Source organism: Patagioenas fasciata, chromosome 2, assembly GCF_037038585.1.
Source record: "Patagioenas fasciata isolate bPatFas1 chromosome 2, bPatFas1.hap1, whole genome shotgun sequence".
NCBI classification, from domain to species: domain Eukaryota; kingdom Metazoa; phylum Chordata; class Aves; order Columbiformes; family Columbidae; genus Patagioenas; species Patagioenas fasciata.
Window position 1 is genome coordinate 18,385,346 of NC_092521.1, and position 25,404 is coordinate 18,410,749.

At 33.6% G+C, this 25,404-nt stretch overlaps 1 protein-coding gene across 5 annotated transcripts in view; it reads left to right on the forward strand.

Moving 5' to 3' along the window:
- Positions 1–25,404, forward strand: part of CSMD3 (CUB and Sushi multiple domains 3) — a 637,009-nt gene that overhangs the window by 477,355 nt on the left and 134,250 nt on the right. For all 5 annotated transcript variants that reach the window (XM_065830155.2, XM_071803847.1, XM_071803848.1 and 2 more), the window contains one exon: positions 18,761–18,877. In XM_065830155.2, the coding sequence (XP_065686227.1) occupies positions 18,761–18,877 (117 nt within the window). The remainder of the gene's footprint in view (positions 1–18,760; positions 18,878–25,404) is intronic.

A 25,404-nucleotide genomic window follows, 5' to 3' on the forward strand; every position in this document is an offset into this window, starting at 1 on the left:
TAGGCATCTATGTCTGAGTATACCTTAACCTCTAAATCTTACACCACAGATACTTTTCTGCATGAAAACATTAATCTTCCTCCAGGGAAAGGAGACACTGAACACCAAGAACTATCAAGTCAAAAAGCCAAGAAGATAAAAACTAACTTGCACGTAGTGGATTTGGCAGTAGCTGAATAGAGATTTGTTTATCAGTGTATACTTCTTGGAGATAGTGGGTTTATTTTTCCCACGAAACCCCACAGTTTTTGGAAAATGTGATTAAGTCAAAATCCCAACTTGGATCTGTTCTTCTATTCATATCGGAGAAAGTTTAAAAATGTTACTAGAATGAACTACAAAGTTTAATAATTCTAGAAAGCTTAGAAAACAATTAAAAATAGACAGATACATCCACAACAAGCGTTGCTTTGAATGTCTGATCTTTTGTACATACATTTGGAATTCATAAAATAGCTTTACAGTGTCCATTGAATAATAAGTGCTGGATGTAATTTTTCGAAGTTTTCCTTTAAGAAGTACTAATGTAATGGTAAATAAAACATAAGAAATGAAGAATAGTAGTTAATTACAAAAACCTTATGAAAATCAGCTGCCAGAGAATCCTAGTTTCAAAGGTATTTAAGGAATTAGTTAAATAGAGTGGACCATAAAACCAGGTAATTCATCTTCTGTCAAATTAATTTTGCTGCCAATTTTTGGAAGCCTAGTTTAATGAAGGAGATTTTAGAAAGAAGGAGAAACAGTTTAAGCTATGTAAATGTTGATTTTCTTTTTAGGTTTAATTTTTTTGTTTGTTACTACAAAAAATGTATCTTCAATCAAGCATGTATATCTAAGCCACAATTTTAAACCTATCCGCTTACATGCAACTGTTAGTTTGAATAAACATCATGAATAAGCAAGGAAAGCAGGGAGCTTTAGTATTATTGAGAATAATGTGTAATGATAATATATGTAAACTAACTAACAAATGGATTCTAATTTATTTGTCAATAAAAGTATATAGGAAGCTCAGATGAAAATGCACAATAAAGTATGTGATTTTTTTCATTTAGAATATTAAACACTGATGCTTGTTTGATTTGAATATGTAAATTTCCCAGAAGAGTGAAAAATGTCATTATTCCTCAGAAAAAATAAAAATAAAAAAAAGCGCACTATCCTGTGTTTTCAGGTGGAGAGACAGCTTTTTAAGTAATGTTTAAGTAAATATATGCTTGTTTCTGTATTAAATATAGACATCCTAGGTACCTATTTTTCTTTGAAGTTTTTTTAGAATAAACAACATGGCTGCAAGATATTCTGCTCTTAAAAGGGAAAAAACATCACTACCATTTATTCATGCAGATAAGCAAATATTTATTTTCCAATGCCTGTGAGACACTGAAGTAGGACAGGATTATGTAGTATCAGTCAGTAATCAAGGTAAGTCAATTAATTAATAACTAGAGCTAAAGAAACTAATCCAGTCATCTGCACTGGCTATACCTGATAAATATGCATGTTTCTAAATTAACCTTGGGCAGCAGTCTGATCATCCTCATTCTTTTCTAATTAGACTACAGTAACCCACTCAACTGGAAGAAGATTTATTTGGTGGGATATGTTGGTGGTTACATGTATAAAACTCAAATTTCATTCTTTGCGCAAGTTTTGCCACTTCACATTGACTGTCACAATGGGGACTAGGGAAGGGTTCTGTGGAATAGAAAAACCTACAATTAAAAGGCCACATTGTTTTAAAAAAAGGAATTCAGTTTTATTTTCCTTCTTGGATGGGCTACATATAGCAGTTAGTTGACCTAGTGTATGAATGATCACAAGATCACAGAATCACAGAGTCATAGAATGGTTGGGGTTGGAAGTGACCTCTGGAGATCATCTGGTCCAGCTCATGTGCTGAAGCAGGTTCACCCAGAGCAGATCACACAGGAATGTGTCCAGGAGGGTTTTTAATGTCTTTAGGGAAAGAGACTGCACAGCGTCTCTGGGCGGCCTATTCCAGTGCTCTGTCACCATCAAATTAAAGCTTCTCCTCATGTTGAGATGGAACCTCCTACACTTCAGTCTGTGCATGTTGCCCCTGATCCTGTTGTTGGGCACCACTGACAAGAGTCTGGTCCCATCCTCTTGACACCCACTCTTGAGATATTTATAGGCATTGATGAGATCTCCTCTCAGCCTTCTCTTCTCCAGGCTATGGACTGCGAACTGGCTGAAGGAAAGAAGCCAGAAAGTCACAGTCAATAGGGCAGAGTCTAGTTGGAGGCCTGTATCTAGTGGAGTGCCTCAAGGGTCAGTACTGGGGCTGGTATTATTCAATATATTCATCAGTCATTTGAATGAGAGAATAGAGTGTACTATCAACAAGTTTGCTGATGATACGAAGCTGGGAGAAGTGGCTGACATGCCAGAATTCTGTGCTGCCATCCAGCGAGACCTGGACAGGCTGGAGACTTGGGCGGGGAAAATGTAATGAAATATAACAAGGGAAAGTGTAGAGTATTGCATCTCTAAGTTGGGGAATGACCTATTAGAGAGCAGTGTAGGAGAAAGGGACCTGGGGGTCCTGGTGGACAATAGCATGACCATGAACCAGCACTGTGCCCTTGTGGCCAGGAAGGCCAATGGCATCCTCGGGTGTATTAGAAGAGGGATGGTTAGTAGGTTGAGAGTGGTTCTCCTTCCCCTCTACTCTGCCCTGGTGAGACCACACCTGGAATATTGTGTCCAGTTCTGGGCCCTTCAGTTCAAGGACAAAGAACAGCTGGAGATAGACCAGTGCAGGGCAACAAAGATGATGAAGGGAGTGGAGCATCTCCCTTATGAGGAAAGGCTGAGGGAGCTGGGTCTCCTTAGCTTGGAGAAGAGGAGGCTGAGGGGTGACCTTATTAATGTTTTCAAATATATAAAGGGTGAGTGTCACGAGGATGGAGCCAGGCTCTTCTCTGTGACAACCAATGGTAGGACAAGGGGTAATGGGTTCAAACTGGAACACAAGAAGTTCCACTTCAATTTGAGAAGAAATTTCTCAGTGAGGGTAACAGAACACTGGAACAGGCTGCTCAGGGAGGTTGTGCTCTGGAGACACCAAGGCCTGCCTGGACACCTTCCTGTGTACCCTCATCTAAGTGTTCCTGCTCTGGCAGGGGGACTGGACTACATGATCTCTTGAGGTCACTTCCAATCCCTAACATTCTGTGATTCTGTGATTCTGTGAACAGATTCAGCTCTCTCAGTCTCTCCTCATAAGAAAGATTCTTCAGATCCCAAATCATCTTTGTAGACCTCCACTGTACTCCCTCCACTAATTTCTTGTCCTTTTTAAACTGAGGAGCCCGGAACTGAATGCAGTTCTCCAGATGCAACCTTACCAGGGCAGAGTAGAGGGGAAGGATAACCTTTCTCAGGTTGCTGGTCACACTTTTCCTAATAGATCCCAGGATACCACTGGCCTTCTTGGCCACAAGGACACACTGTTGACTCATGGTAAACCTGTTGTCAGCCAGAACTCCCAGGTCCTTCTCCACAGTGCTGCTTTCCAGCAGGTCAGCTGCTGACCTGTACTGGTTCCTGGGGTTATTCCTCCCCAGGTACAGGACCCTACGCTTGCCTTTGTTGAATTTCATCAGTCTTCTCTTTCCAATCGTCCAGCCTGTCCAGGTCTCACTGGATGGCAGAACAGCCTTCTGGTGTATCAGCCCTTCCTCCCAGCTTGGTATGGTACCACCCTTGCTGGGGGTGCACTCAGTCTCTTCATCCAGGTCATTGATGAACAGGTTGAACAGGACTGAATCTAGCACTGATCACTGGGGAATCCCACTAACTACGGCCTCCAACCATCCAGCTCTGCCATCCAGCCAGCACTCAAGCCATCTCACAGTGCACTCATGCAACCTCACACTTCCTGAGCTTACCTATGCAAATGTTGTGAGAGACAGTGTCAAAAGCCTTGCTGAAGTCAAGGTAGACAACATCCACTGCTCTCCCCTCATTTACCCAGGCAGTCATACCATCATAGAAGGCTATCAGGTTGGTCGAACATGATTTCCCCTTGATGAATCCATTTTGACTAGCCTGATAATGTCATTGGCCAAATTAGAGGACAGACGCCTCTTTTAAAGTCTCATGATTCTTGATGTTTCAGTCAGAAGCTGCATGCATAACTTTTTTTTTTTTTTTTTTTTCTGATGTCATACTCTCTTGAAGGAACAGTAACTTCCAAACCAAAGCTTTGCTTCTAGGTTTTAGGCATTCACTGGAACCTTTTTGTTGTATATGGGGTTTTATATACTGAAGAGTAGCTGTCTGCTAACAGAAGTTAATACAATGCATCACAAATTTATCTAACACACATTTGTGTACTCCAGCTAATGCAGAAGTTGTTTCATTGTTATGAATTTAGGCTACATTTCCTTCCCTATTGTACTGCACTTCGTTTGGTATTTTTCTATTGTTTTGATAATCAATTACTAAGGTGATAGTTTAAACCTTTACTTACATAGAACACCAGGAAATACACTTGTTTGGTTCATGGGTTAATTTTTAGTAAAAGATATATTCAGATATTAAGCTATATTTAGAGTTACAATTGAGAGCACATATAAGTAACTGAAGGTCAGAGAACATTACAGTGATATTTTAATTACCCTCAGTTCAAATACTAGTGATTCAGTTAACATTTTTTTATTTCAGCATTAAAAGTATCAAGCGACTAGAGAAATAGCTGGCCTAAAACAGAGCAGATTTTCTCAATGAGACTAAATGTGACAATAATGTGCTCAGAATGTATCCAAAGTCCCTTTAATGCACTCAAATTGGACAACCTGGGAGCAAAGGAAGAGAGAAAACCTAAAAGTTATTATTGATTTTTTTATGGGGAACTGTATCGAACTGAAGAAGCTCGTTGAAATGAATTTGAAGACAACAGTGAAAATTATTTACTGGTAACCTGGAAGTCATGTAGAAATACCGATTCAGAGTCTCACTAATGAGAAGCAAAATTAAAAGTATGACTAAAAAAGGTGGTGAAACAACACACTCAAAGAATTTAATATAAATTAAAATAAGTATGCCAGGAAAATTAAATAATATTCAAATAAGGTTAGCAGAAAATGTGGCCAATGAGGTTTTGAGAAACAACGTTACAACATGTGAACCTAATCTAACCTCTAAAACACTTTTTCAGAGATCAGAAAATTAGGAAACCTATTGAAGTGTCAAGCAAAGTTCAAGGTCAAAAATATATTCAAAGAAAATGTAATTGCAGACAAGCTAACTAAATCATTATATTATGTTTGTTATGAGGTTATGTTATGTCATTATGTTACTTTTCGTTGTGTTACAATATGTTGTTATGTTACTGAGGTTACCAGAGACATCGTGCATGAGAACCATTCCTTTGGCTCTAAGGAACTTTGTAAAAATAGAAGCAGTTATAGAATAGATGTTAAAGAAAATCAATAAACAGAAACATAGCAAGTTGCTAGGGTGAGACAGTCTTTTCTGTGTAGTTCTGAAAGAGCCTAGATATGAAGTGTTTGAAGTACAAATGTTGACCTAAAGGTTAAGTTATGGAAGATAGTGAATGTGTCAAAAAACTTCCATGATGAACAATTGGCCAAATTCCACAATAAGAAATTTGTTAGAGTTTAGAAAAAAGAACAGAGATGTATGGTTAACATTTTGAAGTAAAATCAATATAAATTTTGAAGAGGAATGTGGAGCTTAATGGGAAGTCTAAGAGCTCAACAAGCCTATGAATGAAATTAACAACAGTTGATACAGTATCATTAAATTTTTAAAAACTTTTGAAATATTTCCAAAATGAAAGGTTATATTTTAAGGGAAATGTAATACAATGTGTTAGGATTAATATTAGATTACAAGGTAAGAACTGGAAGTTGTTGATGTGATGGTAGGTTTTATGTTATTTAATTTAAAAAAAAATGCAATAAAGGAAGCTTATCACAAAGATCCCAGACATATTTGTGTTGGGAACTGTGCCATCCAATACAACTTCACAAAAAAATTGAGATGACAAAACTCACAGATATCACAAAATTTTACTGCATAATCAAAACTAGAGTCAACTGCACAAAGATTAATCCTCAATACTGTGTGAATAAGGATTAAAATGTGCATCCATTTCACTTCTGTTAACTGCAGGAATAACTCTAAGTATAGGTATGTGATGATAGACAATTAACTTTGGCTAGTAAGGAAAATTACCTTTGCAGATTAGCAAAATTCTAGCAGGATTATACTTAAAGATTTTTTTTTCCCCTCATAGACCATCCTAGCTGATGAGACATATTCTGATGAGTCAGTGTTAACACTAGAACAAATAAATATAGCATGAAAGTAGTGTTTGCTTCTTACCTTCACATATAGGAGAGTTTATTTCTCAGAGCTCAGAGTTCAAGGAAAAATAAAATTTATATTCTCAAATGGAATTCTTAGTACAAGAAAAAAAACAGAGTCATAGATTGCTGAGAAGTGCAACTAAAAATGCTTTAAAATAGCTTAAACAAAGTGCCTTAAATCTATCTTTTTGTTACTGAGAAAAAGATCTGTACCTTACGCCTTCTTCACCTCAGTGATTTGAAATGCACCAAATAAGATTCCCTGAGTTGCTGACTATGTTCACATGTTGATTCACAAGTGAACAACATGTGAAGGTCTTCCAGACACACAAAAATAAGCAACCTTGCTTTGTTTTTGTCTTATGGCATCCCTAGGGATTGAGGATTGCCTCAATTAACAAAATTCAAAGATTATTAAAAATCTTAGCAAAAAAACCTCTTCTTCAGAAAGTAGATAGTTATTTTTTTGTGTATCAGTTCGATACTTCATTTTAATAGACTTATCAAAGATACTTATAATTAAATATTTAACTGTGCACAGTTTAACTTCCATAAGCTAGTTCTGGGCATGTTCAGAAGTGAAGGCTATTAGCTAAAGATGTAGACAAACTTTTAAGATGTTTCATTGTACTCTAAACAGGATAGTGATTTTCCAACTTTTGCTTCATATGGGTGACATATATATTCCCCTGCATTTCAGTCCAGCAACCTGACTGAATTTAGAATAATGTTGCAGCTACAAAGCTAAAAATTACAGTCACCAACTAGGACAAAAATCATGTTATCTCTAGTGATTGTTTTTCTTAAACTAATAAAAAATATCAAATAGTAGATTTAACAGGACTCAAAACCAGTTGGTCCTTTCTAAATTTTTAAATAATTTCTAACCAGTAGAGTTCACTGCAAATCTATCACATGCAACATACTGAATTCATTTTATATTTAAAATACAAGGGATTAAAAGGAAGGTTACAGAAAACAAAAGGAAGATTAAGTAAAAGGTTTTAGGTACTTCAGAAATTATTTTAAGATGGACTCAAAATTTTATTTAAAATCTATGTGGACATATGAGACATGGACAGGATGTTCATCTAAATGTGTATTCACATTTGCAAAATCACATTACTGCTATTGACAAAATCAATTCTGAAAGAAAGGTGTTCTTTGGATTGTGATGAAAACTCTGACTCTGGAGTATTTCTAAGTCGTGTTGTAATTTCTTTATATACTTGGAACAGAAACTGTCATGACTGTGTCATTTTCAACCATGACCTCCCTCTTTTTCATATACTACTTCTTCTGCCTCACCTCCCTAGGCTATCTGCCTAGACATTTACCTTCCTTATGTGTACCCAAAGCTTTGGATATGCATAGAAAATAGGAAACTAGAAATTTAATTTTTGCAATCTTGCTTTAATTATAATCAATCATTGAAGAACTAACAAAAGTTACAGTACAATCAGAAAGTAGCTACACATTAAAGAAGTAAATAATATGCTCAGCCAAGAAGAAAGAATTTGAGATTTTTGACACTGGAGAAATTCTGAGCTTCACTGTTATCTAAGAGGCCCCATTGACAAAAACAGCCATTCTTAGTCTTATATAAATCTGTAATTAGTGGTTGAAATGCCTTTATTGGCTTTATATGTGCTGACATACCATACTGGTTTTCAAAATGTAGGAGAGACACTACTGATAATGTCAGAGTAATAAAACTGGTTGCTACAGAAATTATTTTTGTTGTTGTTTTTGATGGTTTGTTTGTTTTTTCTTACTGCTTGTTTTAAAGGCCTATCTTCCATTAACATTTTATTTTACATTTTTAATCAGTACTTGTGCTTATTTACTGCTCATTCCATAGACTAGATATTTTCACTATTGTTTATTTTATTTCTAACAGTTGTTTCTTATCCTGTTTTTCATTCTTGTGTTTCATGAATTGAGTCCTGGTTCCTCATTTTCTGGGATGAATTAATTATTTTTTTGTTTCCAGTGTGAATGTGATTATACTTATGGATTGCATTTGGGATTGTTTTTGGTTTTCTCTCTCATGTGTGTCTTTTTCAGTCTGGTACTTCTTCGATATTTTGGTTAGTAGTTCTCTGGAGTGGGAATAATTGTATGTGTTTTCCCCTCTGCTACTCATAGAGATTGCCTAGATTATTAGACAGCTGTGTGTTAGAAACCTAGAATTAAGAAATATGAACCTGTGGCCTCTTCTACAATAACCTTAAAAGACATTTCTTTTGCCATTTGAGAGAGACAGGCATTTGCATGTATCTATCCCGAATACTATGGGATGAGATGAATCATCCTTTGGGGAAGTCTGTTTCTTTTAAACTTTATCCCTTTACAGATACCTATCTAAAAGCAGTGATGCTTTGCTGCTATTGTTTGCTTGAACTATTTGTGCTTCAATATATTTCTTTTTCTCTCAGTTATATTATTGACTTGTCATATTTAATTTGCTACTGCTTTGAGAATGACCCTATGTGATCTTTGAATTAACTCAGATATTTAAGTAATTGAGTTGAGATGGCTCTTCTTACTGTTTGTATTTTAATCTATTTTTCCTTTTAACCACAGAACTGTGTCTATTAGAATTAATACTGGTTGGGGTGTACCATGACGTTTTATTCTCTAGGAAACTTACTAGTTTGACTTTTTTCTCTTAAGAAGAGTTTGTTATAGCAAACTGATATTCATTTTCTAGGTGTCAATCCAATGGTAGATTCAATTTCCCACAAGTCCAGTTGAAAACCGAAAGGCACAATCATTTAAGGAAGGCATTTTGAAAAGTGGGGACTTATATCTTCTTCTGTCTTCTTATAATTAATCTAAAAGTCTGTGTTGCAAACATAAATAGCAATGGTGATAAAGAAAGCTGAGGCTGATCAGATTACAGTTAGTCATTAGTTGTTAGATCTCAAATTGAAAGTGAAATCTATTAAGTGTTACTGTTGTTTCCTTTGAAAGTGCTGATGTGTGTACACACTTGAAATATGGGAAAACACTTGGAAACCTAAGGAGTTACAGGATTTCATTCTAATATTGTAACAATCTCAGATAACTGAAGAAAAAAATCTTATTCTTTGTAGGAGTTGTGGTCCACTGCAAGTACTAGAAAACTCTTTTGGGTAAAGGGACATTCTAGAGACAAGCAGATGGGCAGCAAACAACAACATCAAGGATTTGGGGATGAGAAAGACACTTGTTACAGCCTCCTTACTCCTAAAATAGAGCGGGTCATTATCAAAACAAGATTCAGATTATGTCACTTACTAACTCTCTAGTAATGAGCAGATTCTAGGTTCTGTACGGTTCTAAATGAACTGATAAAGTTAGTTAATTTTCAGAAAGCTCGGAGTTTTAACTTTCAGAATTTTAAATTACTCTTCAGAAATCAAAGATGGATCCAGGAACAGGAAACCATAGTTACAGTGAATTAAAACCATTAATTTGATTTAAGAAAACAAACAAAAACCCAAGCCCAAACCAACCAACCAACAAACAAAAAAACTCAAACAGAAAACCCCCACCACATTTTGCCTCTGGAAAGTATCTAGTATTGAGTTGTTTGGTTGGATATAATACTCCCACTACCATGATATAACCTATTGACTCAAAATTTTAACTTTCATCATCACATCTTGTAGGTTTCTTCTTCTGCATAATGAAACGATGTTTTAAGTGTGTCCTTGTCCACTAAGTTTATGGAACAAAAAAAATATTCTCAGTAAGACCTCAACTGCATTGTCTATCAAAATAGGAATATAATAGGAATGATTGTCCTTAAACCAAGTGAGTAATGATATGTAATGGAGACATAAAGAATGCACAGGTAGTAAACAAATAACACAGATGCCATATGGTCTAAAAAAAAAAAAAAAAAAAAGCTGCTGAGTGGAATAGATTATTATTTCTTGTGAAGGGACCTGCAAATCCTTACCCATCTTTCATTCATACTTTTTCATGACTCAGTGTCTCAGTTCTGCTATTGTAGGTAGAAATGTGTCAAACTTCGTTAATCTCTGATTTATTTTTAGTTCTACACATTTCTTTTCCTCTTGCTATCTAAATAGACTTATAAAACTCTGAAATGGTCTCCATCAAAACACCCTATTACTGCAAATTTTCTTTTGTTATCTTTCATTTATTTATTTTGTTGGTAGATAAATTGTTTTAGAATTATTTTTTGTTTTTCTCCAGAAGTTTCATAAATAATGTCAAAGATTTGCTTCAGAGGGTTGACTTGAAAAGAATTTTTAATTTTTTATTTAGTTATTGTTTTTCAGCTGTGACTCAGCTGTTTTTCAGCTATAACTCTGATGTGCTCTTTCAGAGGAATGAAAATGTACTGAAGCACAGGCTGACTGCAAAGACCAATTCCACCTCCATTTATTATGAGCAGAGACTGTTTCATTGCAAAGACTTTTAATCTAGCACAAAATATGTTAGTCAACATTTTCTTGTAATAGAAGGCTCCATTCTCAGAACCTGCTACTCTAACTCCATTTTATTGGCAAAGACCAAATAAAACATTACTTAAATGAAGAAACCACAACATTATTCAGTGATCGTTTCCAAAGCGAACCAGGCTCCTGGAAATGTCTCTCACAGGGTTCTAGTGCATTTATCAACTGGAGCAAGAGATCTCTGGTGCATTAAGAAACAAAAAGGAGTGGAAGCACCTCACCATCCTCCAGCGTGTCTGAAAGTGTTAAACCAGAAACACCCCAGATTACATCCGTTTTTCCAGAGGCAAGCTAAACTGAAAGAAATCCTTGCCTATTGCAGAAAGGCTATGTGATCACTCAGTGTGACCTTTGTGAGCCACATACACTTCCTCCAAAAGTTAAGAAGAAATTAGTGCACTAAACATCACTTAAGAGTCTAGAATACTATACTACACTGGAAATTAACTTACAACAGAGATACCTGTTGAATTATTTTCCTTACAGAAAACTATTTGTTGCATTTCTAGCAGAAAAGCCAATAATTAATAGTAATAATTCTCAACAATTTAGCTGTTTAAGATTCAAAATTTGCTAGTGCATCTGTTGAACAGTGATTTAACAACAAATCTAATTTCAGAATTATGAATTATGAATATATTAAACATATTTATTTAATACCTGATTATGCTTAACTACTAAGTATTTTGACATCTGCAGGGTTTGATAATAATTCCTGATGTGTAGCTCTACCCTGACAGTTAAAAATTGAAACATTGTATAGAATATATTTTTTTATTATAAAAAGTAGGGCTCCCACTTATCAAATTTTACTTAATTTTCTCTCTTGTACTTTGACAATTCAAATAGGAGCAGAGAATTTTGATTTTATGTTTCTGCACTGTACTGTCCATCTAAAATTGACATGGCTTAACTCAGCTGGTACAGGAAGAGAAATATGTCTAATTTCCAGCCTGCTGCATTTTGCAAATAAACAATATTTTGGATAACAGACAATATTATGAAGGAGCCATCAGTTGGGATCACATTCTGCAGCAGAAAATGTGTAGGATTTTGACCTTCTGCCACTTCTCAGTTCATATCTGAAAATTCATTTCAGACTTTCCACACACTTAATAAAAATGAGTAAATTTAGTAAACTAATTTTAAGAAACATTATTTCAATATGAAAGAAAACTATATAGAATTTTTTAAAAATTGTATGCACCACAGTTGATAAGAAGAAAAAAATTATATTTGATATTTAATAATCATTTATCACTAAATTGAGAGCAAACTTTTTTTTTTTTTTTTGGTTATGTTAGGCTAAACCTATTCTCCTTTCTACTTTTTCCCCTTTTCAACTGTATCAAATCTGCTTCTCATACCTCCAGAAAAGTATATCTCCTTATAAGTCGTATTTTCTTGATTATACATCTTTCAGAAAACTTCCAAGTTTTTTATAATTCAAGTTTATTACAGGTTTTTTTTATTTTGGGAAGAATTGCTTTTTGGAGCTTCTCCCATTTTATATTTCTTTGTTCATAAACATTTTTTTTTCTTTAAGTCTTCTGCCTTTCAACCTGAAATACTATCCTTCCTCTTCTAGAAAAAAAAAGAAACAGCCCATCACACCACAACAGTTCAGTTTGCAGTTCTAGTATTGCTAACACTGAGAAAATGGAATGTACCCCTCTGTCATGCTACGGTCAATTAGTATAGATAGATAATTGCCAATTATAAAAAGGTGAAGTATCGTCTCATGTCTGCTTAGATATACTTAACTCATTATGATAGAGATATATATATGTCATTTTCTTCCAGGAACCACCAAAAAATTCAGTGACTTTCCCAAAAGTATTTATAACAATATCTAAAATTAATTGATTTTACTAAAATTGTTGGCAATCATTTCCTGTCCTGTCATTTATGGATGAAGAGAAAAAATAATTTCTCTAATCTTTATCTCAATCTATCGCAAAAAGTGACCAGTTTGTCCGTGGTCTGTTTCTTCACTTTTGGACACTAAACAAAACCAATTGTTTCAGAAATTCCTGCTAGATCATATGAGAACCTTCTTTTTTTTCCCCTTTCTTTTTTCCTTTTTTTTTTTTTCTTTTTTCTTTTTAAATGCCAAAAACTTGATGTAGTGTTCCTGCTGAGACTACCACTCTTGAGTGGAGCAGAAATGTTATCTTGTATGCCTAAAATATAAAAGCCTAGCTTAGAAGTGTCTTTGTCTACATCAATGTTATATTGAAACTCACATTTGATGTTTGATCCTTTAAGTTTTTCTGTAGTATCTAGATAGTTCCTTCTGAATGTGCATTTCTACATTTCCTATTTTTTTAAAGTTGTGACTAAGAACTTATCTGTTTAGCTTGTTGTTGTTGATTTGTTTTTAATATTGTCATAATTTCTCCAGTTTCTGTTAATGATTCACGTCCTGCTTTAGTAATCTGCTGAATTTCTGAGGGGATTTTGAGGTCAGAGTTTATGCACTGTTATTCTTCATTTTTTATTGTGTTTGTAGATGCATAATCAATTTTACCTACACGACATAAAACCATGTTGTACCATTTATTTTTAAGCAGTATTCCTCATTGATTCCACTAAGGAATGCTGTTTAAAAGTGGATGGTGCAATATGGCACTATAATCTGTAATTACAACTAAATTGTATTAGATATTAGCTGTAAAAGCTAGAAAGTAGGTATGCTGAAAGTAGTAGTAGGAATTAAATGCTTCAAGCTGCATAAAAGATACTTTGTAAAAAAAATATTTATTTCTTCGAACAGTGAAGAGATCTGAGATTGATTTTCATACTTATGTAGTCCATTCTTCACAGTTCTTTTACTGAAGTGTTTTCTCATGGGTTCTTTCTTTTGGTTAAACTGCAAGGACATGATGGAAAACATAGAAGCAGTCAACACATGGCAGAAGCTTTTAACCCCGTGATATTTGCTGGAGTTATAAAAAATTTTATTTTACAGCAGTAGTTATGTTTAGATTACAGGGATCTGTGGTTCTATAGTGTGATTTTTCCTCTCTGCAGTGATCACCTACATTTCTTTTACAACAAGCACATACTGAAATGTGAGAAAAGGTGTCACTGATGATGGTGATGCATTTTATACTGTATTCTCTGTTTACTAATGCATTGCCATAAAGAGGGAGAATTCAGTTCTTTGACAAAGCTGCATGAATACTAATGATCAAAACAGATAATGTTCCATATAAAAAATCTTACAAATTTAAGATAAAGACTGGGTGACATGTTGTTATGATAGGGTTTCTTCAAGGACTGCAGGGAGTCCTATTTTACAAGACAAGATACCACTACAATAAATTCAGCACACACAGAAAAGTAGCTTTTTGTCATTAATGCTTGAAAATGTTTCAAAGAAACAGTGAAAACTACATCAATATACTGATTATTATCACACACTTACCACAATCAAGTACCTTTCTCTCCTTTTAGTGTTCCATTCCAGATCCTGGAAAGCAGGACAAGGACAGCATACTGAGTAGTATTTTTGTGTGTCAGAGAATAAATTAAAGTAGAAGGAAATAAAGAATATGATGCAGTATTCCAGAGTCTAAGCAAACATTATTTAAAAAATACTGGAATACTATAATATTATTTGCCTTTTGAACTTTTTTTGTTGGTTGGTTGTTTTATTCTGCAGTATTTTTTTCATTCTTAGGGAAATGATGATCAACATTTATTGCATTTTTTGATGTTAGGTACAGTTTACATTTGTAAATGTGTAGCTAAGACTCTCAATGCACAGCATAATAATTAGGCACGTTGTTTTTCACAACTTTTCAGTTTTGAAGCTTGTAGTTATTAGGAAATTAATGAAATCACTGTAAAACTAATGCAAAGGCAATGAGACCTACATAACTGAAATAAGCATAAGTAAAAGTCAGTAGGTTACATCGTGGTAGTGGGAGTATTATATCCAACCAAACAGCTCAATACTAGATACTTTCCAGAGGCAAACTGTGGTGGGGTTTTTTGTTTGTTTGTTTGTTTTTTGTTGATTGGTTGGTTGGTTTGGGGTTGGGTTTTTGTTTGTTTGTTTGTTTGTTTAATCAAATTAATGTTTTTAATTCACTGTAGCTATGGTTTTCTGTTCTTGGATCCATCTTTGATTTCTAAATAGTACTGTTTACTGATGATCACGGTAGAATGTTCTCTTCCTGAAACTTCTGACATTTTGAAGTAAGCATTTCTTAAAGGATCAGGAAGGAAATATAGTCAGTGAAATCTATGGGTTTACTAAAATATCAAATAAAACTCTTCCTCCTTCCTGATACATTAAGAAAGGTGTTGGAGGGCAGTCTTGCTGCTAGAAGAACTAATGATTTATGAAGTTAAACATTTTCTCAGATTGCAAAGGTCAGCTGTGTGCTTATATCTTGATTCAGCTTTCCTTTATACTACTTGTTTTTGAGATCCAGGAGTGTGAAATCTTGTGAGAATAGAGAATCATTATAGCAGCAGTTGGAAAAGCAAGAGACCATATGAGAAAAGGAAAACTCAGAAAGAGCAGAGTGAAAAAGTCCAGAATGAGAACTAACTGAAAGACATTGCTACAAAATACTCAATGCAAGTATTTTGTTATTGCTGCAAGTTAAACTTTATGTGTGTCAGAGTGACAAATAGTTCATCTCTAAATCCAATCAGTACTGAGCACGTTGTAGCATAGACTGCAGGCAACTCTGTTTAGAGACTTTGAACCTAAAGGAACCCTGTTGGAAATCCTGCTTCCAGCCTTGTACTATGTCTCTTGTCCTCTTATGTGACCAGATATGTGCCCGCTATATAATATGTGCAAATGTATATTGCTTTCATGGGATTCAATGTCTGAGAAAAACTTTTAGATGTTTCAGACAATGTGTCATATAAACATTTTAATTTATATTAATTGTAAAAAAAAAAAAATGGCATTATGTTCACCTTTTAGTGACACTGAAGTTGTCTTAATCAGACTGTAGTAGCAATGAGAATGATCAGATTTTTGAAAGTGTAAAAATGTATTTAGTATTTTTTTAACTTGCAAAAATTGCTGGGTTTAATCACTTTTAGAAATGTATGTGCATTTGTCAATGAAATTATTGTGTGTGATTATTTTTATACCAGCTGTGATAATACTACATTTCAAATACTGTGAAATATTTTGGCTAGACATATACATTGCTAAATAAAAATTCTACTTCAGAGAATCAAGAACACTTTGAAAATGTTCTAACTTTCTAAAATTCTTGTGTATAGCATAGATATAATCAGTTTCTCTGTTTTCCTAGGTTTGAAAAAATGTTGTGGTGATAGGATATGAACTCAAAATTTACTGCTGATTTTAGATACATAACTGCAAATAACAGTAATTTGTAGTGTAAGATATTTCACTGAAGTAAATATAACTTGGAAAACTTGTAGCAAATTTGATTTTTGTTTGAACAATTATGCATGTTCAGTTAAATTAACTTATGGGAAAAGTATGTTTGTTTAGAAGAGTCTGGTTTTGTTTTGTTTTAAATTTTGTTCTGTTTTAAGTGTACTAGTAGTTTTGTAAAATCACAATTACCTTGCTTACCTGCATAACCTGTAGGAATAAGAAAGAATTGGGTTATAAAAAATACAGCTTTTAGAAGTAATGGTCTACTATATGCTGAATATGAAATTAATTGTTATTAACTAAAAGTATTGATATTGTCTGCTACTCCTTAAAATGTTATTAAAAATGAAGAATGAAATTCTGTCCTTTTTTTTTTCAATGGTGTTTACTTCAGTGGAATCATAGTTTTACCCAAATTTGCACATTATTGTACATCTGCAGATTAGAGAAATATAATAATGACATGGGTGTTGGAGTGGGACAGTATTATTGGTCTTTGCTGCAGTAACTTATTTGTTCAACTTGCGAACAGTAAACAATGAAATAGAATTAGGAAGAAGTAATAAGCTTTTTAGTAAACATTTCTCTAGTTCTCATGCTTTTGTTGCTTGTGTTCTTCCATATTCTCTTCTGTTTCATCCAAAATCAGGAATAGAAAATTTTGAGTACTTACAAGGTGGTAAACAGATCTGTTTTCATAGAAAATATTTGTCACATTCAGCTAGTGAAGAGATTCTAGTTTGTGTTTTTTTGAATAATTCAAGACAAGTAAGTCCCTGAATGTGAAGCTCATCCAAGACTGTTGCCTCTTGGCGAAAAGTACAAATAATTCTATTGTCAAATTAAGTTTTCACAGAGACCATGTATTTCTGATATTTCGCATGATGGTGGTTTGAGGGAAGACACTGAGATGGTTCATTTAATGATAAAGAACAATATTCTGTATATGTATGTTAGTCTCAGTGCTTACTCTGCATCTCAGAGTGGGTCCCTACCAGTAAAGCTGCACTGAGCATCTCCAAGACTATGTCCTGTTCTGGATCCTGAATGATTTGCTAATCTCTAATGTATGTGCCACATCTATCACATGCACACACACACATGCACAAACAAAAGACAAGATACTTTGTTTGACCTATTTCAAATACCATGACTTTCACGTTAACCCATTAAATCATTTACAAATTGTACATGCAGACTGGAGAAACAGGTGCCATCTGCTCCCATTCCAGGTACATAGTCTGTCAAGACTGCAGCTAGACCATACCGAAAGGAACCACTGTTAATGCGAATTACAGAAATCCATGCTCAAAGCACTATGTGGCTTCGAGTTGCTAGCGTTAAAAGACATGTTCTTTTTGTGGTATACTATAAATTTTATGTGAATTACCTAAAAGTAGTCTTAAAATACATTATTTTTAGCTACACTAATACATAGCTTGTGTTTAGTGTGACAAGTAATGAGATCATATCTTCTGAAATAAAAGAAAAACATATTTTTCTTATTTAATATAATTCAGAATCTATTAATGTTTAGAGAACATACCATAAGAAACAGATTTTTTTTTTGTGCTTAGCAAATGAAACATTGAGTAGTTCTTATTTTAGAAAGTCACTTACGTCTTAACAGAGGAAACAAATTTGATAAGTAGATATGTTAACATTAAACTGATTTAAAACGTTTTATTTTCCTAAGTAGTAGAAGATATATTCTAAAGAGATGCCATAATCTTGACAATAGATTGAACTATTAAATTTCAAAGTGTTTATGAGAAGCAAGTAGTACATAGGAAAACACTAATGTTTATGGTTGTTTAATATAAATTCACCTGAACAACTGATGAAAAAGAAGAAAAAGCACTGTTTCTTGCTTGACAGTTTTAAATAATGCCAAATGCTAATTTCTGTTGTTAACCTTAGAAAAATAAACTGTTGTAGCAAATAGCATTGTTATTTATCTGCCATTTTATCAAGTATTAAAAATATTTATGGTAGAATAAACATGATGTTTGTCTGATAGTGTTTGCTCACAACTTTATATATAGTGTTATAAGTAATTGAGATAGAAACAAGGTGTACATCATGTTCAGTCAAGGAATACTGACTTTCTTATTTGAGTAGTTCTATACATCATTTTGAATCATGAGTCTATTGGCATGTGTACAAATTTACTAGTGTGTGGAAGGGCTGCATAACCTATACCTTTAACAGAGTATAAAGCATCATACAAATGAATAGTTTTCTATGCTGTGAAGAGTAACATACTGTGTAGAAAGCACATCATTACTTTATTAAGATGATTGATAAATGGTAAAGAAAAACAATAATTGATCTGTAAAACTGAAGAGAGCCATCACTTCTCTTTTGATACATGAGAAAGTCACACATACTTGGTACCTCACAGATATACAAATTTAATCCATTTTATAAGTGTAAAAAATTTACTGTAATAGCATATACCAACATACAACAAACCATTTCAAACTGATTTTTTTTTTTTTTTTTCTGATGTTGTATTATTCAAAACTGTGAAGCACCATGTGGAAGCCGGTCAACAGGCTCTGAAGGCACTGTATTATCACCAAACTATCCAAAGAATTATAGTGTTGGTCACAACTGTGTTTACTCTATCACTGTTCCTAAGGAATTTGGTAAGTAGATCTGATCTCACTTGTATCTTTTTGTTGCTTGGATACTTTTAACAATTCTGAATAATTTGTATCATTGCTTTTATATTAAACACACTAATGTGAAAAAACTGTTTTAAACTGATATTTCAATTTATACTTTTAATAATTTTTGTCATACTCTATTTTATCCAAAATACTTATATTTGCCATTATCTTTTGAGATTACTGTTGATTTAATTTTGTCTCACCATGACAACCAACATGTAGCTTAGAATATCGCTGTCATGGTAGCCAAATACATTAGTGGTACCAATTAAGGTTTCTTCTCACCCAAGACAATGTGCCAAGACTATAGAAAGTGTAGCATAGCTACAGTAAGTCCACATAAGCAGGGGTAACAGCATTTGTCTTAAATGTATGTTAAGATTGCTCTAGTAATCCCTGTTCTCTCTGCATCATGCAGCAATGTCACAGTCTTTTCAGAAGAATGAAATTAGAGCAGCATGTGTCTTTCTTGCTTCTGTGGATTCCCAGGTCCTTTGCCAAAACTTTACTCCCATCCTAGCATTTTTTTAAATCACTAGATGAATCTTTTGAAGATGTCTTTTATCCCACACAAGGACAGGGCTTTTACAGCACTGTTTTATCTCTCTAGATTTATGAACTGTTTCTCTCTCTTTACTATTAAACAATGCCTACGATGACAGCTGATAGTTTGTTGTTCACTTTGATTCCTTGGTAAGCAGTTGCCACAAACTGAGTATCGTTTGTTTTTTAAATATTCGTGTTTCAGATTTATGCTTGGATAAGTAGGACTTGAATCTGACTCACTGCTCACATTTCAGTTCATCAAATAACAGCTGCCTGGGGATGAGGACTAATCTTCATTACTGTTGATTCTACAAATATTTTATTCGAATTAAAGACAATTCCTGAATTGCTGTGTATCCATCTGTCATACTCATGTTGACTGAACTCCCTTAATATCCAATTAATTTGTTCTTATAGCATAAAGGTTCATAGGCCACTACAAAATAAACAGGTTTTTAAAAGTATTGTTTCCTAAGACATGGTAATCTCTGCTTATTCCTCTAGAACATTCAGAAAAAATTAAACATATTTACACAATTCTAAATTTATTTATTTTAATAACTGTTACAAACACATGCTTTTGACTTAGCTAATTTGTTTTAGGCAAACTGGAAAGAGCATGTCCTTTCATTTGCATCAAATATGATACTACTGAGTTTATGACATAGATGTCAACATGTAAAGAATTAAAATTACCACAATAACGGATTTAAAATGTAAATGCTCTGTACTTCATATCTTTGACATTCTGGATAGAAACATAATTTTGTGATTTCTGGAAATAAAGACAGAATTCCCAAAACAAGAGATGGAAATAGGCAAAAAATACCACTGTTCTGCATAGTTACTTGGAATAATTCGACAAATTCTCTTTTTCTTTATATACTATGCATGTTAAGAACAGTATTAAGAAATTCTGTTTGACCCTTTCACATTGATTATACCAAAAAAAAAAAAAAGTTAAAAAGCTGATATGAAGAAGGAAAATCATGGTTTACATTATCCCTGCCATACGAAGATTCAGTGACATACTGGGGATATGATTATAATAGAGTATCTACCATTTCTCTCTTTTTTGATGTCTTACTTCTGGATAAACCTTTATTCTCTTTCTTGTGTTTAAACATCATATTTTGACAATTACACCAGGTACCTGTAGAATATGTCATGGAAATATTTAAATCACTTTTGTGAATAAAGATAACATGAATGCCTGTGTGTTGAAAGACAAATGTATAAAACATACCTGGCAATAGCCATTCAAAACTTATGATGACCTGACACATAGAATCGGCCAAAACAAGTATATCTATTTTCAGAGATTATTCACAGGAAATAAGCTTTTGGAAAATGAAGGAGTGCTCCTGGAAAGCTGCTGACGTAAGATAAAGTCATTTTCCTAAAGAAAACAGCAAAACTTCTTCTCCCATAATCTTCCTTATGTCTCTGACTTTCAATGTGAAACATAGCATTCAAATATTTGCTGAATGGAACCTCTTCAGGAATTACTTTAGCATTCAATACTGTATATGAGATCTTGTAACAGAGCACAGGTTTAAAAAAACAAAAACAAAAAACAAACTAGAACCAGGTCAATGTAGGAAAACCCACAAACAATGGAATAACATATTCAGTGTGTAGAAGCGAACTCATTGGCCTGGATTAGTTTTTAATGGAGTCAAAAGATATTTCATGTGTGGCTTTTCAGATTCTCAAGATCTTTGGAGAAGTCATTGCGGTGTGGACTTCTTTTCTGTGTTTCATTATTCTGTCATGTAGAATCACAGTTGCAATATTTCATACCATGACAAGTTTAAGCTGAAGTTAAATGATTCATAAAAGTGCACAGTATGCTGCAGGCAAAATCTTTTACAAACATGGAAGACTCATCTTTGACACTCTCCCACTGATAATTCAAAATGAAATAATGATCGTTAATTGTTCAACACTGGAATCCAGTACTGGTTACAATTAAAATGCAGATGTTTAAGATTTTAATTTGTTTTCCTGATGCACATTAATTACTTTGTATGCTCTGCTATGCATAATAGTGTCATCTATATTTCTATTTAAATTAATTTTAATAACAGAAAAATAAATTTTCTATCAACTTGCCTCTGCAAGTAACTTTCCTTTCTGTCAGAGCAAAAAGACAGACTGAACATACACAGAAGGTATGTAAGTGCGTTTTATGAGCTATGCTATCAGAAATTTAAGTATCGATTCTCAGTGGCCATCATAAATATGAAATTTAAATCAAAACTCTTCTTTTCCTACAAAGAAGCTAAAAAAAGGTATAGAATTGGGGCAATGTCTGGTTTCCATGGAGACTGTGCATTTACTTTACACTTAAAACAAGATTTACTATTTTAAAAGTGACAAACACTTTATTGTTAAACATGACATTTTGGGACAGGTTTTCTTAGAATTTGGCCAATGAAGGTAGACCCAGTTTGCTTATCATAAACTGGGAAGTTAAAATGCACTGTTCCCTTGAATTCCTGAATAACTGACTTGTATGAACAGGTACTTCTCTATTCTACAGTTACACCATTTTCAGATTTCCTTGCATCTTTTCTTGAATTTTTGTGTTATGAGATAACCTTCAATTATTGTAAAGAAGCAATAGAGAGAAGAAACAAACAAGGTGGTTTGGGATTAGTATTAGTATTAATTAGATCCTTGAAAGAGTAATTTTTTGCAAATGCTGGAAGGTACATGTACAACTTTTATTCTGCCAGTACAAACACACATTGAGCAAACAACGTTGTCAACATGTGTTTTCTGTTAGCTCACTCCATCTAGAATTGTCAGACAGCTTAAAAGCTATGTCACACTAGAGTTAGTTCAGTACTGTTTAATTTCAAACTCCATTTACATTTGGAAAGAAAAAACATACATAGGCAAGGACAGATCCTAAGTAGCAGAATGTCCCATTTGGCAACCTCATAGAATGAACATATGAACAGAATGGTATTTATGACAATACTTAGCTGCATTAAAGTAAAACGTTTGCTTTTAATAATTTCAATCCATCATCACTGCTGTGTATATCTTACTTTCATTTAAGAAATGTGGCAGATACGTATGGACTGACATTTTTAAACTGTGGAGGAGTTAAATTAAAATAGTTGGAAATGTCTGGTTGGATATCTAGCTTTAATATTTTCAACCATGAATTAAGCAATTATTGAATTAATTTGAATTGAATTTCTGAAGGGGAGGCAGAGGTAATAGGGATTACCTCAAATATCAAAAAAGCTACCATAGGCAGGAATCTTATTCCGTTTCCTACCCTCTATTTATACAAGTAACCAGTTCAAAATCAGTGGGACTGCACTGTCCAAACAATGATTACTTGTCAGCGAAAATGAATGAAACGACAAAGGCTGCTCCAAATATTGTATGCCCAACTGCATAAAGGCTCAAGACACTAGTTTCAGGAGAAAGCGGCAATAATCCAGTTTATATAATGTATTTCATAAAAAGCCAGCCTACCTTTCCTTCCTGAAAAGAGAATGACTTCAAACCCACATGACTTCTGAGAAAAGTGACTTTTATTTATTTGTAAATTTTGAAAAAAATATTTACTTTTTCCCCCATAATCATAAAGTTGTTTTTAAGAGAAAATATTCTGCTTTTTTCAACTGTGTTTGTGAGAATTTGACATAAAAACAGAAAAACTGACTACATCAGAGGACACTTCATTTAAAATCTAAAAATGTTTTAGAAAGGTTAATTACTTCATTCATACAACTAATGAATTTCAATGTAGTTGAGCATGACAGCCAGTTAAGAGTATAGTACTTCATTCTTTTGATTTATTTTATCAGTTTTCTGAAATATAGAGTGAACAACATGCAGCACTGTGAATACACATACAAATATTTATTATTAACAATAGGAAGAAGTATTTGCTGTATGAGTAAAACCAATAGGCAATAGAAAGTTTGTGTCCCTTTTCCTTTTTATTGGCATTCTTTCAACTCTTTTGCCCGGCTGTCATTTCTCTTTTTAACATCATTCTATTAACTCAAGGTTTTCAAAGGATCGTGTACTAGCATTCAAAAACATTGTAATGATATTTAGCAAATTCTTAAAACTGAGCTTCAAGAGCTCAGCATTAAAAAGTGTGTGGAAATCCTTGTCTGCAATTTTCTCCAGCCAGCTAACTAAGCTTCATTCAAAAGTACATAACCATCAACATTATCTGTGACATAATTTAGAAACTCTGGCCAGAAGTGAGACATCATTGTGCTAAAGGTATTGGAAAGACACACAAGTGTTTTTTATGACAGAGATGACAGAGGTGATAAGCCTAATTGGCAAAGTACTCTTCCTGGTTTGTTTGGGTTGGGGTTTTTTTGGTTGGTTGGTTTGGTTTGGTTTTGTATTTCTTTTGTTTTGTGGCTTGCTTTGTTTGTTTATATATATATATATATATTAGCAGTGTGGAAACATTTGCAGCACTGGTGTAAATACTGCTTTATGGTAATTTAGATCATTGCCAAAATATTGTTTTGATTTCAAAATTCTCTGAGTGGACTTAATGGTGGTGGGTACATGTCTCTTAATTCCTTTGTCAGGTTAATTTTGAGAATTAATGAAGTACACTAAAGGGAGATAAGAATGGAGTTAGGCACACTCCCACCACAATAGAAACTAAATATTCTCAATGAGCATTCAATGTGTATTGAATGACTGAATATGAATTTATTTTCCACTATTATTTTGTTTAAAAATAAAAATATCTGTTTGTTTGAAATGTACAATGCATTTTTAAGGCATAGTTCACTTATTCCTTAAAGTAGGAAGATTAGATAGCTAAATACAACAAAAATGTGTGAAATCTAGCTAATCGTATTGTACGCATTTTAGCAAGAAAAGAATGTCAGGTGGTGAGCTAGAGACATAAGAAAACTTAGAAGTCTAACTTCTGCACAATAAATGGACACAAAAGGCTTAATGGAAAAAAAAATCTTCATCCATAAGTGCAAGATATGGACCTTTGGAGTCAGATGCAGTGACATGATCTGTGTTATAATCTCTATAATCCAAGTGGGGATGCTTTAAATCTATGAATGATTAAGCTGCCTTCAAACATTGTTGATTTATGTGCATATATGTTATTGGCTCGCATGCAAAGCAAACCCTTTGATGGTATGTTTCCTCTTGGTTTAGCTATGTATCTAACTATAGAAGTTAGGCATCTAGTCTAAGCCATTCAGATGTTTGCTATAATCAGCAGAGATACATCTTCCCATGGCATGATTCATCCCATCTGAAACATCTATCTGCAATTTTTTTAATGTAATTAATGTAATGTTAATTTTTAATGTAAGAGAAACAACACAGCTTCGTTTTGTCATATTTGTTCTGGCAGCTACTGCAGGTTAAAAGAATTAAAGAACATTGCTGCTAGTGTAATCTACATCCATCCAGTAGTCATCTTGTACACACATATCTTCATGATTTTATCCTGTGAGTATATGGCAAAGCTAGCAATTTCAGATACATTTCAGTTAGTAGCCATTTAGAGGCTTGAGTTTGGATGATTAAAATTCAAGATTTCCATAGTGATTCCTTATACTCAAATCTTTTAAGTCTGACACTGGAAGTGAACAAAATCTCTATCTTATATTTCAAGCGTATATTAGGCAATAACATTCCTGTTTGTTAAAATATTGTTGGATTACATACTCAAGAAGAATTTCAGGTTATGGACTGCATAATGTTAGATATTCTACATGAATAGGAATGCATGGCCTATAGCCTGCCTATACAATGAATACTTAATAATTTATGTTTCCATCTGGAAAAAGTAACTGAAATACAGGATTAGTAATAGGCTGGAAATACTTTATTTCCTTCTTATTTTTTCTTATTATTTTCTTCTCCAGAATATATTATAAATGTATCTTAAAGTACTAGTTAGAATATAAATATTTGCAGAGTTT